General features: G+C 30.7%; 1 protein-coding gene across 1 annotated transcript; it reads right to left on the reverse strand.

Annotated features, from left to right (window-relative positions):
- Positions 1 to 2132: 2132 nt before the first annotated feature.
- LOC147816438 (uncharacterized) lies at positions 2133 to 7517 on the reverse strand. The gene is made up of 5 exons (XM_087155278.1): positions 7223 to 7517; positions 5030 to 6025; positions 3918 to 4894; positions 2347 to 3694; positions 2133 to 2218 (listed from the first exon to the last, which is right to left on the reverse strand). Exons 1-5 carry the CDS (start codon positions 7515 to 7517, stop codon positions 2133 to 2135), a joined length of 3702 nt encoding a protein of 1233 aa, XP_087011404.1.
- Between the last annotated feature and the right edge of the window lie 12916 nt (positions 7518 to 20433).

Here is a 20433-nt window from a genome sequence, read left to right on the forward strand (position 1 = left end):
TTTCGAAGTTTTCATGGACGTTAATTTCTATTTGGCAATAATACGACAATAAATCCTACTTGTTACTGAGACTTACATTTTTATCAAGCAGAAAGGTGTAGTTACACTTTTAATTGAGGTTTCAGTTATAAATTAGGTTGCTGAAAATTGATTGGAATTTTAAATGACGATACATTTTAACTCGAAATAATATGACAATAAAGTCAGGTTTTTAGCAATAAGAAAACAATTGAAATCTGTAATACATACAGCACAGAGTTTCGACTAAAATCGTTGAGTTCTAGTGGTTATAGTCTTAGTTTGACGATAAATTAATATCGACGATAATATCGTGATACATTCTGCGTGTAGTCCTCAAAAAGTGATGCGAACTTATATAGCCATCCAGAACAGAGCTCTTGCAGTTGTATTTCAAGTACTCTAGCTAGACTTAAAATGAATCGAATTTTGATTAATTCAATATTTCCGTAAAAGGAAGATAAAATCTATTTTTAACGATTAGAAAATGATTGGAGTTTGTAATGTTATCCCACATAGAGTTGCGATTAAAATCGTAGTGTTCTAGCTAATTTTAAAGCTGTCATAGTTTCGAATGACAATAAATTCCTTTCCGATAAGCCCTATCATGACTATTATAAGAAGCTGTACATTTAAGGTACATCATAAGAGAATTATATAGAAAGAATAATTTAGGACATTACCAAAAATAAGTTGGTATAATTTGAGTGAAATGTACACATCAATATTTTAAGAGAGATAATTTTATTTCAATTTCTATATGTTTTGAGAAATCTATGAACATCTCAATCTACATCATTAATGCAATGTAATTTCATATTTTCTCCAAAACTTGAATTCAACTGCGCGTGAGCGTTTCCTGTTCAATTTATCCAACTATTATTGGTTGTAATAATAACTAACTACAAAAACAAACTAAATCACGAAAACTCAAAGTAGGTCAATTGGGGGAGACAGCAAACCATTTTTCAAATATCTTCTTTAGCATTTAGTTAAGTGTCTAAATTAAAACAAAACAAAAAAAGTGGGAGAAAACGGAAGAGAACGGTTATAATTGTTTAGTTAGTTTTGTCACGACCTGTTTTACGAACGAACGTCTTTCTTTTGTTAAAACGATGGAAAACAGCTTGAACGATTTTTTGAAGTATTTCATTCTATTATCGTTTGGATTCTTCAGCTGGTTTAGCTTTTATTTTAAAAATGGAAGAATAGGAAATGATAATATTCTTCTTAACCATTACCCTTGTTTCTAGGGTTAATTATATGTTTCAAATGAGTTGACGTTAACTAGACCAAATGTTTACCTTACAAAATAGTTAGTGTAACAATTGATTTTATTGTTCCTTAATTTTTAATGACATTACGTTTTAACGGAAGATTTAACAGATTTTAAAATGATCAACAGTTTATTATGAGAAAAATAATCTCGTCACTAGAAAAATATTAGTTATAATTTGAGAGAATAGAAAGTATTTTATGTAACAAAAGATTAAAGAGAAAATGTATATTGCTATAAATGAAAATTGGATTCCAAAAGTGAATTCCAAACGCGCTTGTCCTATTACTTTGCGTCTTATTTGAAAAGGAATAAACATAAAAATAAGAAATTTAGAGGGAATTGAAGAGTTCTTCATTGAATGCAATATAGTAAAATTTATATAGGGTAAACTAACCAGTGAAAGAACACTAAAGCTTCGCTTGCCTTTTAAAAAATCATATTAATTTCAAAATTCGTAATTTTAGTTAAATGACAGTGTCAACATATTTGTTACTAATTGCAAATTATGTAAGAAAATTGTAGAGGACTTACATATTATTGTTTTAAAGTTTTGGAGGTTCAAATAACAAGTAGTAAGATTTCGCTTTTCAACTTAAAGCAATTCTAATAGGGTAAATACACCGAAGATTTATTACTATTAGTGAATATAACCTTTTTCTCGTTTTCTTGATGGCACAGGAAAACTACTCAATAATTACCAAGGGGTAAGTAACAAAAATATATTTAAATCTTTAACATGATTAATACGGTACAATGGTGGACAATGCTACTACTACATTACAATGTGATGGTTCTTGCTTTTTACAAAATCTTAGTTTTCAGTTACGGTTACAATCTAATGATAAACTCCGCCATCTATCGGTGGTTCAATAACATGTATTTCTACAAACTCCCCATCATGGACGGAGACGTCCATAATATCTAGTAAGATTAAAGGAAAAATGACAGACAGAAAAAAAAAAACATTAAAGTTCAACATGAATCAAATTTTTAAGCATTATTTAAAATTTCAAAAGGATATAACAGTTGAACGGGACGTCTGATCCGACTTCCATTCATCCTCACGAGACAGCTCCGGACTTTGCCATCCCGTCCAGGGTAGACTTCTTCGATTACTCCAAGGCTCCAAAGTAATTTATTCTTTTGGGCTCCTTCGATCAAGACAACGTCCTGGATTTGAAGGTTCCGTTGACTTTCTGAAGTTGTCAGCCGATGCGCAGTTTTTAAAAGAACATACTGTTCTTTCCATTTGGTCCAAAAATTTTGTAAAAGTCTCATCTGGAACAGTTTCCTTTTGATTAAGGAAGAACGATTTGAGTGTTCAAAAAGAGTTCCGGTGTAATATAACAGAAGCTCGATTTTCTTCTGGGGCAACAAAAAATGAGCAGGGGTCAAAGGTTCGGGTTCATTTAAGTCAGAATAAACGAAGCTTAAAGGGCGTTGGTTTAACACTGATTCTATATCTGTTAAGATTGTTGTTAATTCCTCAAAAGTAAGAAGAGATTTAGATAGGGTCTTGCGTAAGCATTCCTTCACCGATTTCACTAATCTCTCATAGAAACCTCCCCACCATGCAGCTCGTTCCATGATAAATTTCCACTTGATCCTTTTATTTGCTATAAAATTTTGAGTCTTTGGATCTTGAATCAAGTTAAAAATGAGCTGAAGTTCTTTATTTGCGCTTTTAAAGGTTTTTGCATTATCGCTATACATGGTTTGGACAATTCCTCGTCTGGAAATAAACCTACGCAAGGCTAATATAAATTTTTCTGTACTTAGATTTGAAACTAATTCTAAGTGTAACGCTCTTGTTACTGCGCAAGTAAACAAACATATATAGGCTTTTTCAGGAGTATTCGATGTTTTAGCATATATCGGACCTGCAAAGTCTACCCCGCAAACTGAGAATGGTGGAGATTCTGAAACTCGATCTTTAGGTAGGGGACTGGTTATTTGTTTAGCAGGTAGAGCTGAATATTTGCGACATATAATGCAATTGTTTATTATTTTCTTTATAAGCTGCCGACCTCTAGCGATCCAAAACCGATTTCTAATTTTAGAAAGGGTGGCAGAAACACCACCATGAAATATTCCTTCGTGTTCATTTCTAATCAACAGTTCCGTAAATTTACATTTATTAGGAAGTAAGATAGGGTGTTTTTGTTCAAGATCAAATTCCGAATTTTCCAATCTGCCTCCTATTCTTAAAACCTTTTTATCATCCAAAAAGGGGGAAAAACTTCTAATGGAAGAATTCGTATCAATTTCTTTTCCACTTTCTAAGGCCAATATTTCTGAATGATATGCTTTTCTTTGCTCAAATTTGACCCCAAACTCTTCTGCTTCTTCAATTTCTGATGATGTGAGTAGTCCCTTAGTGGTAGATTGTTTTCTTATCTTTGAAATAAAACGTCTAATCCATGCTGTTATCCTCAAAAATTTTAAAAAGCAACTATAATTCTCCGGATTAATTCTTAGGTCATTGGAAGATGTACTAAAGCAGAAACTTGGAATTTCCTCTTTCTTCTTTCTGAATTCCAGGAGATTTTCTTCCGGGGATGTTTCAAAAGTCTGAGGCCAACTGTCAACAAGTTTTTTGAGGAAAGGGGGTCCTTCCCACCAGAGTGTTGTTAATCAATTCGGATGCTTTTAGTCCTCTCGAAACTAAGTCTGCCGGATTTTCTTTGCCGGGACAGTGGAACCAATGTTCAGGATCTGTTAATTGTTGAATCTCAACTACGCGGTTTTTTACGAAGGGTTTAAATCGGTTGGGTAAACCTCTAATCCAGAAGTAAGTGATGGATGAATCAGTCCAAAATTTTTGAGTAAGTTTAAACTTTAAGTTTTTTACCAAATTATTGCTCAATCGAGCAGCTAAAAGGGCAGCCATCAATTCAAGTCTGGGTAATGATAGACTTTTGAGGGGAGATACTCTACTTTTTGATGCAACAAATGATGTATATATCTTATCTGAACTTGTAACAATTCTCAAATACGCGACACAGCCGTATGCTTTCAAACTAGCATCAGAAAATATGTGAAGCTGTATATCCTGTATACTATCTCCAAGAGCATCCCTTAAATAGTAACGTGGTATTTCAATGTCTTTTAATTTTTTAACACCATTGCACCAATCCTGAAAATCACGAGCAATTTCTTGAGGGAGTTCTTCATCCCAATCAATTCCAGCGCACCAAACTGCTTGAATTAAACACTTTATGGTTACTACAAAGGGGCTCAAGTATCCTATTGGGTCGAATATACGACCAGCAGCTTTCAGCAAAAATCTTTTTGTGTGTCTCCCTTCAGGTAAAAATTTGATAAGATGTTTAATATCAAAATAAAAAATGTCTGTGTCACTATTCCACCCTATCCCAAGTACTTTATGCTCAGAAGGTATTAAGTCTGAATTTTCTATGGTGTGATCAATTTGAAAGTTATTAGTTTCCCATAAGTCTATAAGAGGTTTCGAATTTGAATTCCATTTTCTAAGTTGCATACCCGCATCTTCAAAAATTTTAATAGCTTCCTGACTGAAACTAAAAGCTTTATCTACATTATCCTCGCATCCTATCACATCGTCCACATACAATGATCCTCTTATAATTTTTATAGTTTGAGGATATGTTTTTTCATAATTCTTCAAATGAAATTTTATAGTTGCCGCAAGAAGGAAGGGACTAGAAGTAAGTCCAAATAAAACACGAGTAAATCGATAAATTTTAATCTTACCTTCATCAAAGGGAGGTTCCATCCAGATAAATCTGGTCGCATCTCGATCTTCCTCCACAATTTCGATATTAAGGAAAGCTTGCTTCAAATCTGCAACAAAAGCTATCTCTTTGTTCCTAAAGTTTATTAGAATATCAAAAATATCATTAGTTAATTTGGGACCAGTGTATAAACAATCATTTAGCGAACAGGATTCAGCTGAGTGAGACGATGCATCATAAACAATGCGGAGTTTTGTAGTTTGTCGCTCTTCTTTAATAACCGCCCTGTGGGGAAGATAAAATATAGTTTTATCATTTGGATATTCAGTTTCAGGAATTTCTTCAATAATACCCTCTGCAAGATATGATTCTATGGTTTGTCTATATTCATTAAGTAACCAAGGGTTCTTTTCGAATTTGTGTACAAGATGGTGGAGTCTCTTAAGGGCAACATCATAATTTGATTTTAAGTTGTCAATCAATTCTAATTTCCAGGGCAATTTAATTTTATAACGTTTATCAAATGTAATGGAAGACTCAAACTCTTGAACTATTGTTTCTTCCTCGTTATCAGTAATAGGCGAATCAGGCAAAATTCCAATGGACTCAAGATCAAAAAATTGTCTAATTAAAGTCTCATCACCACGGTTAACAACTACGTTCATAGCGAGTAGATTGTTTATTTTATTTATGTGCCCATAAATACACCAACCGAAAATTGTTTCTACCGCTACAAGTTTTTTATCAAGTCTATGAATTCGGCCAGTCACTATATCAAAATAAAAATCCGATCCGATTAAAATCAAAACATCTTTAGTTTCGGTTTGAAAATCATCCGCAAGTTGAACTGTTTTTAAAAATTCGTAATCCTTAACAATGTTTTTGCTTGGAGAAGGCAGCTGAGTTGCACAAATAGTGTCAGTTTCTACGGCTTCTATATCTATTTTATAATTAGGATCTTCCCTATTTCTTAATCGGATGCTAACTACATTAAACAATTTAGTTTGGGGTTGCTCTGATCCAAAAGAATTAATCGACAATTTTTCTTTTCTAATTACTGGTAAATTTAATCTTTTTACCAATTTATTTGTTATGAAAGTCCGTTGGCTTCCATTATCAAGAAAAATTGTAACATTTTCTTGTTTGTTTTTATTTTCCGCAATGATTGAGCAAGTTTGTAATAAAATGGGATTCGAATTTTGTTTTTGTTTTAATTTATTCTCGCAAGAAGAAATGGCCGAAACAATTTCTAAATTTTCCTTAGAATTCTCTCTATCGTTTAAAGTTTTTGTTTGTTTATTTTCCTCTAACTTAAAGCAAATCGCTTTTGAGTGTCTCCGATTACAAAAGACACATTTCTTCTTACTGTAACAATCAATTAACCGATGATTTGGTTTTAAGCAAAGAAAGCAGAGTCTCTGCTTAATCAAAATATTTTTTCTTTCTTCAACTGTGAGAGTATCACATTTCTCAGATTCATGGTCACCCCTACAAAATACACATTTATTAATTCTCGTTGCGGTCGCGCATAATTCATGAGCGGATGTTATTTCTTTTTGTGGGTGCGGCCTTGATCTAAATTTATCTTCTTTTTGATTATTCGAACATTTTATATTTGTAATGGCGGTGGTTTTTTCGCGACTTTTTATTTCTTCACTTAAAAATTTTAGAAGGGCTTTTAAATCCCAATTATCCCCCTTCTCTTTCCTACTAAAGTCTAAAGTTATTTCCGATGGGAGTACCTTTAAAATTATCGGCGTTAATAGATTTCCATAAGATGCCGAATCAATTCCTAGCGATTCTAAATTTCTAATTTCGATTTCTACTCGATCGAATAATTTTCGCAATCCAAAAGTATCAGAGTTATGTTTTATTGGTGTAATATTCAATAATTGGCCTAAATGAGCATTTATAAGTAAGTTTTTCTGTCCAAACCGATCTTTCAACAAATTAAGGGCTGCTTTATAATTATCATCCGTTAAAGAAAATCCCGAAATTGCTTTTGAAGCTGCTCCTCCAACAAAACTTTTTAGATAAATTAGTTTTTCAATATTTGAAAGATACGGATTTTTATCAATTGAATTTTCGAACTGGCCGATAAATTCCAACCATGAATTTGGATCTCCGAAATATTTGTTTACAGTTAATTTTGGTAGTTTTATCGTGCATTTGTTTACTTCTGTTTGATTTACAGTCTGAGAGCTAGTTACACCATTTAAATTAGAACTAGTTGAGGGAGTGACACTAATTTGTTGAATCTTCTGTTTAATTTTACATTTATAGTTAATCAAATCTTCTACATGTGTTTCAGAGGATTCAACTTCCTTTTCGATATCTTTAACATCTAGTTCCTTTATTATCTCTTCATTTATTAATTTTATGTTCAACATTTTCTCACTTAATTGTTCTAAAGATGTTTCTAATTCATACATTGTCAAATCATCAAAGTTTTTATCTAAGTTAGTGAGAAATTTAGTAGTAGAACTTTTCAAAGCTCTTCGTTTCATTTTAAGTTTTTCTATATCCATGATATATTCAAATATAATATTTCTCAATCAAAATAAACTTACCCCTATTTTCTGGCTTTCTTTTATCCACTAAAATTCGATTCTATTCTTATCTTCAGTGCATTGCCTTTCTCGGCATCGATGCACCAGTTTCGCTTTTCAACTTAAAGCAATTCTAATAGGGTAAATACACCGAAGATTTATTACTATTAGTGAATATAACCTTTTTCTCGTTTTCTTGATGGCACAGGAAAACTACTCAATAATTACCAAGGGGTAAGTAACAAAAATATATTTAAATCTTTAACATGATTAATACGGTACAATGGTGGACAATGCTACTACTACATTACAATGTGATGGTTCTTGCTTTTTACAAAATCTTAGTTTTCAGTTACGGTTACAATCTAATGATAAACTCCGCCATCTATCGGTGGTTCAATAACATGTATTTCTACATAAGAAGACCAAGTGAAGGAACAGCTCTTACTAGTGAATGAACACCCAGTAAAGGAACACTTAATTTTGGTTATTTTTAAATGCTCTTTATGAATTTATAAGCCATGCAAATATTTAAAAACAAGCCTATTCTTGACATTATAACAGATAAATACTTGGAAAATGTTAAATTTTTTTTGTAATCATGAATTGAAAGTTAAAGTGTTAACATATTAACACATACTGTTCATTCACTGGGAAATCTATGCCCAGTAAAGGAACATGCCTGTTCCCTCACTGGTTAGAAGTTGTTTTTCGTATTTTTAACATACTTTTGATACGGAACATCACCAAAGGTACAAGAAAATTAAAGTTTATCTTTTATTTTCATTCACCCCATAATTTTAAGACAATAAAGGAATTGTTCATGAATAATCATTGATTTAAAGGTAATCTGAGCTAAAAACAAGTTAGGGAATTAAAAAAATAACAGATCGTAATGAAACATTTTATGCCTGAAATTTAGAGAACTTCTAAACTATTTTAATTTCGCCCCTCCCCCTTAAAAAATGGATACTTATGACGGTAACATTAAGGAATGTTATCAATTTATCACAAGTTGATTTTTTGAGAACAAGACAATATAGTCATAAAAAACATTATTCAAGAAAAACATTATTTGCGAAAATCATTACAACATGTATATAACCGTATAGCCTCTTCAAATCGAATAAATAATGCAAATCTACATATTTTCACAATTTATTTAATCTATTGATCACGATATCAATATTTATTAACAAATTTAAATTAATTATTGCATGATCATCCACAGCCAAATACTTTTTTAAAAAAAATATTCTAATGATTAGACAAACTAAATTTTCATCAATATTTATCAGTGTTAAGTTTTTAAATATTTTTTTCCCCTTCAGAATTTAATGTATTTATTTCACGTATGTCAATATACCTTGGAGGAGAGATTTACCGCCGGATGTGCCACATTCATTAAACATGAGAGAATGTTCTACTTTTTTCTTAAGCCTCGAAGTCATCCCCAATTAACGTGGGAAAGAAAATTGTACATATATCAGTCTTATCTGTTCAGAAGCCATCCCATAAATCTTTAACTGATCTGATAAGATTGTTTTTTGTACTTATTTTGAAATTTTGTAACATTTATTAAATTAAATTAAATTAAATTAAATTAAATTAAATTAAATTAAATTAAATTAAATTAAATTAAATTAAATTAAATTAAATTAAATTAAATTAAATTAAATTAAATTAAATTAAATTAAATTAATATGAAAAATAACGGATAAGAATTATACTGCATATTTATAAGCTAATATCAACTTATTTTTTCGACATAATTAATTTTAGCTAAGTATTATCTGCTCGTATCAAGGGTTAGGTAGATACTATATTAATTATTATAACACAATTGCCAAAAAAACTTATTTTTAATTATAAATAGTTTTTGATTTTAAATTTCAATACTAATTCAATAATTTGAAAATTTTAGAGCTGTTTCAATTTACATATAAAACCCATTATTTCACAGCAGTTTGTAACAATACAAAAAATTTTATAGAATAAAATGCTTTTTATGTTAGGTTGTTCTTAAATAAAATATTTTTAGAACGTTCAAAATCTGTATCTAATTTATTATGATTGAAAGCGAATATAAATAAAAATTTTTACGTTTAAAATTGATGGTTAAAGTTTCGGAAAAGTATTAATCGCAATACTTTTCAGAACCGTTAGTACAATAAGTAGACAACAGACTGAAGTGAATGATCTGATTTGTAAAATTTCCATGAACTAATTCTATATAATACTTTCTAAGAAGTTTGGGTTATTGCTTTTTTAAGAAAATGAAAAAGAAATGTAATACATTTCAATCTCTAAATAAGTATTACAAGAAAGCAGCTGATTATACAATAAAAATACGAGAATAATTTTCACATTTTTTCCCTTAGAAGTACGTCAATGTACGCATGCCATCACTTTATTCCTATGACATTTCATTAAATCAGATAATGATTTTAAGAAATTGTTGTCTAACATGTTATAATAATAATATTAGAACAAAATTAAATAAACACCGATTTTCAAATATCTCAGAACTGCTCCCACTTGAAAAAAATTTTGTTTTTGTGGTCTCAACTTAAACTATATTAGGTTTAAAAAGTTTCTTTTTACTATATGTAAGTTTCAGGTTTATGACAGTTAGAAATTGTGGGTAAAAAAGGAAAGTAGAAAATAGGAAAAAAAGTTATGCAGTGGTGGACTTGAAAGTTTCAGAATTACATTATGATAACCATAAAGTAGCTTTATTCATAATTTTGTGCGATCAATATAATGACATTCCGAGCATCTGCTGCTTTAATGATCAGATTTTAAGTCACTTAATTAAAAATATACTTACAAAAACACATTGTTTTTAAACAAAATGCTTTCGTCAGAATCTGAGTTAGATATAAAGTTTATAGTTTGTAATGTTATTAAACAAGTGTAGTCATTAAAATATTTCTAAACTATATCTTATTTGTTTTTATAAATTTTTGAACTTAAAACCGTACTTAATTATACACTGATAAAAAAGTATGGCTAGAGCTACCAGAATATAGTAAAACTGACCGTGCTTCAATGGGAACACAAAAATACAGCTCGGAAATTTTTACCGAAGTGTTTCGGTAATGATTTTGGTAAAATTAACAATGAAATATAGTTTTATATTATGTGATAAAGTTTGGAAAATCTGGTAAAATTAAGTAATTTTATTATGATACCTAAAAGCATAGCATGAAAACCAATTTTTTCTTTCCAGTTTTGTATTTTTTTATTAAATATATGGTAATAAGAACTATAATTTTGAAAGCCAGATTTTAAGGTAAACTGTGACCACATTATCTGAAAAATTACCAAATGAATGATTTAAATACTGTTTATTTCGCTATTATTCCCAGCATTATCTTTTTTTAACGAGAAATGTCCTGATCATACAGTACGGTAATTTTAACAGAACTTCTTCCTCCGCGTAATTCTTACACACTTTTCAATCAGTTTTGTTTATATATAAAAAAAAATTGGAGAAATTTTTTAATGTAGATTATATTAAAAGCAAAAATTTTAAAGAACTCGAGTGAGTAGCATGTGAGAAAAATCATAGCCTTAATGCAAAACAATTTAAACTATTTTTCTCTACACGACGATATAGCTTTTAATATATCTAAAAAGCCCATATGCTTTTCGAAAGTTATAATTTTATAAATAGCAATATTCTTTGGTAAAATTTTGTTCCTTCCTTGTAATAAATTATGCGAAATCATAAGTTATGATTACTATTCTGGAACCAAGTTATGATTACTATCCTGGTACCCAAGTTATGATTACTATTCTGGTACTAAGTATTGATTACTATTCAGGTACCAAATTATGATTACTATTCTGGAACCCTAGTTATGATTACTATTCTGGTAACAAGTTATGATTACTATTCTGGTACCCAAGTTATGATTACTATTCTGGTACTAAGTATTGATTACTGTTCAGGTACCAAGTTATGATTACTATTCTGGAACCAAAATTATGATTAATATTCAGGTACCAAGCTATGATTACTATTCTGATGCCAAGTTATGATTACTATTTTGGAAAAAAATCAATAAAGAATGTTATTTCAAAATGTTATGGTGTGTTGTTTTAGGAAATTCGGTAAGCAGACGAGAATTTAAATATTTAGGTCATCAACAAGTGACAGTAAATTATACAAAGATTTCCAAAATAACTTTTCTGTTTGAACTTTCCATTTAAAACCCAAAGTAAATATTAAGAATAAGTTGTTTACGTCACTCCTTTTTCTAGATGTTTTCTTTTCTCCCAGCGTTTTAAAAATAGAACGCGTATGAACTATTTACATTAGAAAACTGCACTGATTAAAGTACACTTACTTAAAATTTTGCCTACGAGTGATAAAATATTTTTTACTTTCCTGACGAGTATGATATTCTTCAGAATATCTTGAAAATAGTTGTTCTTTGGTTTTGATTGATATTTAATTTTTTAAAAAATAAAACAATAATGAATACACAGAATCAGTAATAATAAAGAAAAAAAGTTCAGAGTACCCAGTTCTGGTTGGGTACTCAGTCCAGGTTTATCTGTAGCTATTATTATGCATAACTAAAAGTATTCTTATAAAACCTGTTTTTGTAATTTCTTTGGATTTAGTTTTTATGCTAGTTTTAAACTTCGTTATATATAATGGAAGTTATGTTTTGATCTTTTTAATTAATGTTCATTACATCAACAGCACTGGGGAGCAATTAATTTTTTGTTTTCTGTAGTATGCGATTTTTTAACAAATAATAAGTACTTGCGTTTCGCTGATTTCAAATCTCTAGCCAAGCTAGTTTTGTTTTTCTTTTTTAAAACGACATTTTTAGTTTATTTTTTTCGAAATGTATAAGTTTAAAAACGTTATATATAATAGGGGGTAGCATAACTGTTGCTATTAATTTTAGGAGATTTAGAGCACATTATCGAGATTAAAATTGCATAGGAAACTATGACCGAAAATGTCGTCGTCAGCAGCTACGGGTGTTTCTCCATTATGAACTGTTTCTTCGTGTGCTTCGGCATTGATCATAAGAGGGAAGCACTCCTCTTCGTTATATAATGGAAGTTATGTTTTGCTCTTTTTAATTAATGTTCATAATGCACTGGGGAGCAATTAATTTTTTGTTTTCTGTAGTATGCGATTTTTTAACAAATCATAATTACTTGCGTTTCGCTGATTTCAAATCTCTAGCCAAGCTAGTTTTCTTTTTCTTTTTTAAAATGACATTTTTAGTTTATTTTTTTCGAAATGTATAAGTTTAAAAACGTTATATATAATAGGGGGTAGCATAACTGTTGCTATAAATTTTAGGAGATTTAGGGCACATTATCGAGATTAAAATTGCATAGGAAACTATGACCGAAAATGTCGTCGTCAGCAGCTACGGGTGTTTCTCCATTATGAACTGTTTCTTCGTGTGCTTCGGCATTGATCATAAGAGGGAAGCACTCCTCTTCGTTATATAATGGAAGTTATGTTTTGCTCTTTTTAATTAATGTTCATAATGCACTGGGGAGCAATTAATTTTTTGTTTTCTGTAGTATGCGATTTTTTAACAAATCATAAGTACTTGCGTTTCACTGATTTCAAATCTCTAGCCAAGTTAGTTTTATTTTTCGTTTTTAAAATGACATTTTTAATTAATTTTTTTCGAAATGTATAAGTTTAAAAACGTTACATATAATAGGGGGTAGCATAACTGTTGCTACTATAAATTTTAAGAGATTTAGGGCACATTATCGAGATTAAAATTGCATAGGAACCTATGACCAAAATGTCATCGTCAGTCGCTACGGGTGCTTCCCCATTATGAACTGTTTCTTCGTGAGCTTCGGAATTGATCATAAGAGGGAACCACCCCTAGCCGCGTAAGAACATTTCTGCGCATTGTTCCCTAGGCAATTTAAATCCTGATGCTGTGACCTAACTACCCAAGAAGTTTATTGCAACATTTGCGCCATCTCATGCTATATAAGTATAACATTTCAAACTTATACAATTCGACAAAAAATGGACAAAAGTGTCATTAAAAATTGTGTTGCTTTAGAAGCAAAACTAATTTCAGATTTGAAATCCTCACTACCAAATTAGGCAAGATCTATTCAACAAAAGATTTCTTCCCCTGTGTAGTTTATCTTTTAATCCGTTTTCCGGTAACGTTATGGATAGTTTGGCGTCAATCTAAGCCCATTTTAATTGCTCAAGCATTATTTTGAGCTAGTACTTCAAGGTTACCATTAATTTCGGATTAATAACATTTAAAATGTCACAAAAAATACAAAGAAATGTAACATAGGCTGGTTGAAAAATACGACTCTCTCTTTGCAAACTGCCGGCGGTACTATGCTTCTTCTTGATTACAATTCCACAATCCTAAACTGAGAACAGACGAAACAATTGTCTATTTTTTTTCGATAATTGAATGTGTCCTACTTATTTTTCTTAAATTTACTTTCATCGAGTATAAAATTTTTCTTTCACATTTTTTGTTTTTTATTTTAAAGTCTCAATTAACACATCAATATTTTATTAATACCAAAGCTTTTTAGTTTAATAAATTAATTAAAAAAGCAAGTTACCATTGATTTCGGATTAATAACAATTAAAATGTCACAAAAAATGCAGAGAAATGTAACATAGGCTGGTTGAAAAATACGACTCTCTCTTTGCAAACTGCCGGCGTCACTATGCTTCTTCTTGATTACAATTCTACAATCCTAAACTGAGAATAGAAGCTAAACAATTGTTTATTTTTTTTTCGATAATTGAACGTGTCCTACTTATTTTTCTTAAACTTACTTTCATCGAGCATAAAATTTTTCTTTCACACTTTTTTCTCTTTATTTTAAAGTATCAATTTACACATCAATATTAAGCTTTTTAGTTTAATAAATTGATACAATTCAAACAACTCCCGAAATTCGACCTTTCCAATCAAACGAAAAAATTGACGACATTCTAATCAATACAGGTCAGGAGTTGGGTAGTGGCGTTTTGATTTCTCATTCCATCAGCCGTACGCAAACAAATTCTGTTGCTTTATTTCACCTCGTTAGCTTCATATTATTTACTTAATTTCGACCTTCCGAGCCCCAGGGAGGGGTTGGGTACTGACCCAACACTTATCTGTCGAATGATGAAATTATTCGTTTTCCTGATTCTTTTTTCTAACGAGCGCCATCACGTTTTTTGTTTAAATACTTCGTTCCCGAGCGAATTTATAGGATTATCCTTTTTGCGAATGCTTTATTTCTCGAGCGGGCGTGATAATTTATGCAACAAATAATGATTTAATATGTAAATGGTGTTTTAAAGTTCAAGGGCAGATTTGTGGAGAATTGAAATTTAAAGGAATTCGACCTTTACCCATGAACTAGAAATCGTTTTATATAGGTTAAATTATGACTTTGAAAAATGTTTATTAAAATGAAACAATACTGGTGCGTGTCATAAACTTAGTGTTAAATGCTATTTAAAATGTTCCAGTTGTAGATTACTTTTTTTTTAATTCTTAAAGCTTTCATAAATTTTGATAAATGTTAACGATTTTGTAGGCCTATTAATACAAAGTAAAATAATAAAATAGTTATTATTAAACTGGAAAAGAAGTCAATATTTTTGCATGATATTGTCTTAAAAGAGTTGTTCTTCATTTTTGCTTTTTTTAAAAAAGTATTTGTAATGGGTATTTTTTTGCTTCATTTGATTTATAAAATGATTTCGGCTGAGCAAATTTTTAGAATAAACTTTATTGCTTGAAAACACAGATAAAACTAAATTTTGAACTACTTCGTTATTTGTTTGTACTTTTTATTCTACAAAAATTATAAAAGTTTTTTTGTTTATATTCTGAATTTTCTGAAAATTAGTTGTAGTCAATTTATTTCATTTTATAACCAGTGTTGAACAGCCGACCAAATTATATGGCAGTATATGGCAACCAATGTTCAACTCCGTAGCCCTGTAACTTTCAGCCCAACCCAGAATACAAGGGAACTCTTAGATTAAGCATTCAGAGAAACTAGCCTTCATGGCGAACCTTTTTTAGGGGCTGGAACTAACGCTTATTTGTATTGCATAAAGAGGAAAAATCATGAAAACCTCACACGGTTAGCCCAACAGCAAGGGAAACCTAACCTATGACCCTTCAACCAATGGGGATATTTTACGTCATGACTGTGGTCATCGTTAGGATTCGAACGTGGATCAGCTCAATGGGAGGTGAGGGCAATATCCAACCTCTGAGCCACTAGGACACTAATTGTAATCATTGGAATATCTTTCGCATGTGTTGAAATTCAATGTTAAAACTTTTAATAACGGAGAATGACAAACGTGTATGAGTTAATCTAGCTTGGCATATCACCATATATCATGATGCATACATGATAGAGAACTCAGAAAATACTGAACAGAAAGTAATAGATATACTTCATGAAACTTGAAAATTCTTCCGAGAAAATTAATTTTTAACAATGAGTTTGACTATAAAGTATAGAAATGTGAAAAAAAAATACTTTTAAAAGTTAAATTTGAATTTTTTCCCTTTCAATTTGGAACGCTGCGCCGAATAATTTACGTTCGGTACTTGATTTGACTCTTTTAGGAGGGCCTAATTAAAAACTATTGGAGGTTACTGAGCCTAAACATGCTTAGAAACAGAATTAGAATTAAGTTCTGTCTGTAAATGTTGCTTAATATACTTCTATAAAATACTCATTGTATAAACCCAAATAATAAAAAATAAATATTGCATTTACTCATTTGCTGAAAGCTTTTAGCTTGAGAGAAAAACATGCATTGCATTTTTCAACAGTTAACTTTGAATTTCATTCCTTATAATTTAATTAAATTCAAACAAAAATATTACTTAAATCCCTATTTCTAAATTCATATATATTTAGTTAAAATAGTTTTCAGCTTTAGATTTCCGAATTTTTATGTCCTTCTAAGTAGACGCTTCTCTTTAGCGAACATTAACTCTGCCCCAAAGATGTACCAAGGTTTTCCTGAATTAAAATTCTGGACAAAGAGAAAGAATGTCCAACTAAAACAGTTAATTCAGCTCCGTTGTTAAGAAACTGGTGGAATACGTGGATTTAAAGCACTACAATTGTTTTAATGAATAATCTTAAGGTTACTACAATTCTGAATATGGTTAATTCGACCGAACTTTAGTGAGTGGTACACGAAAAAAAAATTCTTTTAAAATTACCGCATTGTACTTCTGTTAAAATATATATATATAGTTCTGGTTATAAAAATATATATATAAATATATATAGTTCTGGTTATAAAAATATATATATAAATATATATAGTTCTGGTTATTTCGTTCGTATATGTTAAAGGTTTGCCTGAAATTCTGGTTTTTCAAATTATATCTCTTATTAACGCGAGCAGTTAGCTCAACCGAATAAATGGTTTTTATGCCATGCTCCAAAAAGTATCATGATATAATCACCATATTTTACCACATATACCAATTTTTTTTTCATATTATAAAACAATATTTTATTGTTAATTTCACCAAAATCATTTGCAAAGCGTTTCGGTAAAAATTATTGAACTTTTTGATGTTCTCATAGAGCTAGAAACACCATACTCTGATGGTTGTGACCACATTTTTTTCTAAGTGCATCCGGCACTGGATACTCCGTAAAAGTATCCGATTACTGGTACCCAGTATTGTGTCTTGAAACTAAAAACCGAGTCCGAGTACCTGATACGAGGGTTGCTATTTATATTTCTGGCCTAATAATGAAAAAACAAATATGTAGGATCGAAATTGGTTTTATTGTTTTTCGAAATATTCTCCATGATGATCAATACACTTTTGCATGCGTTTGAACCAATTTTCAAAGCACTTTTTCCAGTCCGATTGAGGTAACTCCAAAACATGCGTTTTGAATGCATCAACCGCTAATTCGGGAGTCGAAAATCGTTGTACACGTAATTTATTTTTGATGTGTGGGAATAAGAAGAAGCCATTGGGTGCCAAATCAGGGCTGTACGGTGGATGACCCATCAGTTCGATCTTTCGCTCCGTCAGAAATGCCTTTGTTTGAGTCGATGTGTGAGAGCTCACATTGTCATGATGAAGAATGATTCGCCTGTTCTTCTGCTTTTTTCGAATTTCTCCGATGACTTCTGGTAAACAAATGGCCGTGTACCATTCAGAATTGACCGTCCTGCGTTGCTCTAACGCCGCTGTTGCCACATGACTGCTAATGCCGAAGAAACAGGCAATCATTTGTTTCGATGTCCTTCTTCCTCGAACAACTTTTATTGGTTTTGCCTCGTCTTAAAAGACCCATACAGTTGATTGCTGTTTTGTTTCCGGCTCATATGCATAGATCCATGATTCGTCACCTGTGTAGATGTTATACACAGCCTTTGGTGTACCTTGAACGTATTTTTCCAACATTTCCTTGCACCAATCGACACGAGCCTTTTTTTGAGCGCTTGTCAGATTACGCGGGATCCAACGTGAACAATTTTTTTTACGCTCAAATGTTCATGCAATATTTTATTGATGCTAGTCATACTAATGTCCAAAGACGCCTCTATCTCACGGTATGTCACATGACGATCCTGCTTTATCAGTTCACGCACAGCATCGATCTTTTCTGGAACAACAACGGATTTTGTACGACCTGCACGGGATTCGTCCTGGATCGAACATCGACCACGATTAAATTCGTTATACCAATTTTTTACAGTGCTGTAGAATGGTGCTTTATCGCTGAATAAAGAATTAAGTTCATCGAAGCATTCTTGTCTTGACAATCCACGTCGAAACTTATAAAAAATAATGGCACGAAAATGTTCACGATTCAATTCCATTTTTTGAAAGAGAAGAACTTTTCAATTTGCTGTCAACAACTCAAATGAAGCTATAATGGTAAATCGTTTGCTGAATTTATGTTTAAAAATATCAAACTTTCGATTAAAATCATCTGCGGTCGCCTAGCAACACTTACTGTTGCCAAGGCCAGAAATATAAATAGCAACCCTCGTATCGAGTTGCAAAATTCTTTTATTGGTTTCAGGTAATAACCGGGTAATAAAAATCCAGCCTTATAGGCCAGGTAATTGTTGGATACACGGTACAATTGTGGGATACAATTACCTGGTACAATTGTTGGAGTAATTATTGGATACATGGTACAACTCTATTAATAACAGTAATTATTTTTTGTAGTCGTTAAAATTTGACCAAAATAAGTTTGAACAAAACAAACTACAAATATTAGAAAATATTACTGTAAATATCAGCACTAAACTGTATTGTTGATGAAGAAGAAAAACCATAATACATGCAAATTCTTTGCAAAGTTAATGTAGAAATTTAAACTGCGTTTTTGTCCAAGTTGAGTCACTGTTCTGAATCGCTTATTTACAATGAATTTTTTAATATAACTTAGTTCAATTTGGTTCCGCATTATGGTTGAAGGAAATTTGAACGACAATCTGTTTCATACTTTCTAACAAAATTTGGGAATCAATTTGCTAGTTTATTGACTATTATTCTAACTGAATAAATAGTTGACAAAAATGTCAGAAATCAAAACGAATGTAAATATTTTGAGTGGCAGATAAATTCAACTTTCAATTTCTCACCGAATACTCAATTAATTAAACTTGATTGTATTTCAAACCCTCCAGTGTTCATACTGACCCAGATCATCGATTTTCGTCGATTGATTGTTGAAGAATCAAAATCTGTGTCATCATGGAAGTAAAAGAATGATAGTTAATCTACGCATGCATATCAAATAGCATTTTTTTGTTCACAGTAGTTGCGTTAAGGTAAGGTGAGATTTCATCGGAAATTTTACCGTTTCAATGTCGGTTGAAAATTTCCAGAAGTCGGCTTGAATACCAATTACTTTCATTCTTTGATGAGAGAGTAATTTGTCTCGGTTTTCTAATGAGTGCGTCTTTGTCGAATCTGGGTGAAAAAGTAGAACATTCGAATAAATTGAAACGATGCAAGTCATACATTTTATTCGCTTCAACTCAACCTCAAATATTGCACCATTTTTCTGTTTGGGGATGATATTAAGTTTATTGTTCATATTTTTAGGTTTTAACAAAACATTTGGGAAAATAGCTATTATTAAATTGCTGTGAAATAAAGACAAAGTACAAAAGCACAAAAAAAGAGGAAACTGTATTTTAAAAATTCGAGAAAAAAAATCTGTAAACCTGGCATAGATTCCTAGTGTTTTGTGTTTTATTTATTTTGTTGAAGCTTTGGGAATAAAGAATTAATAAATAAAAACAAAGTATCTCAAACTGTATTTTATAATTATTTAAAAAGGCGTCTTGTTACATAATCGCTATTAAAAAAAAATTTCAAACCTTGTAGAGAAATGGTAGTTTGTTATTATCTTACAATGAGTTCCTTAATTCAAAAATTAAATTAAAATTACTAAATTGTTACACGTGACAGAGTTTCTGAACAAAGTATATTACTTTAAATTCTAAGATAAAAAATTGATCATTTCGAATACGTTTTTTTTTAAATAATTTTTTTAAACGAACTCAAAGAATATAAATTCTGATTAAAAATGCTAATAAATAAGATAAAGTAAAAGGTTACTTAATTCGCCAGAAAAAATTCGCAAGTTGGTGATAGTTTTTAATTTAGACGAAATAAAACAATTCAAAAGTAAAGTTATTTTAAAGATTGATATAAATATGAGCTTAGCTTAAATAGCTTATTTGATAATAAGAAAATGTCAAATCAAAACAACACTGTAATGAGCTCAAAAATAATTTCTGTTTGTAAAAGTAATTCGACAATACACTTGATAATAATTTTTCCTAATTATACGATAAAAT

The sequence above is a fragment of the Parasteatoda tepidariorum genome, chromosome 1 (genome assembly GCF_982258835.1).
Source record: "Parasteatoda tepidariorum strain Cologne lab strain chromosome 1, Ptep-v5.0, whole genome shotgun sequence".
NCBI classification, from domain to species: Eukaryota; Metazoa; Arthropoda; class Arachnida; order Araneae; family Theridiidae; genus Parasteatoda; species Parasteatoda tepidariorum.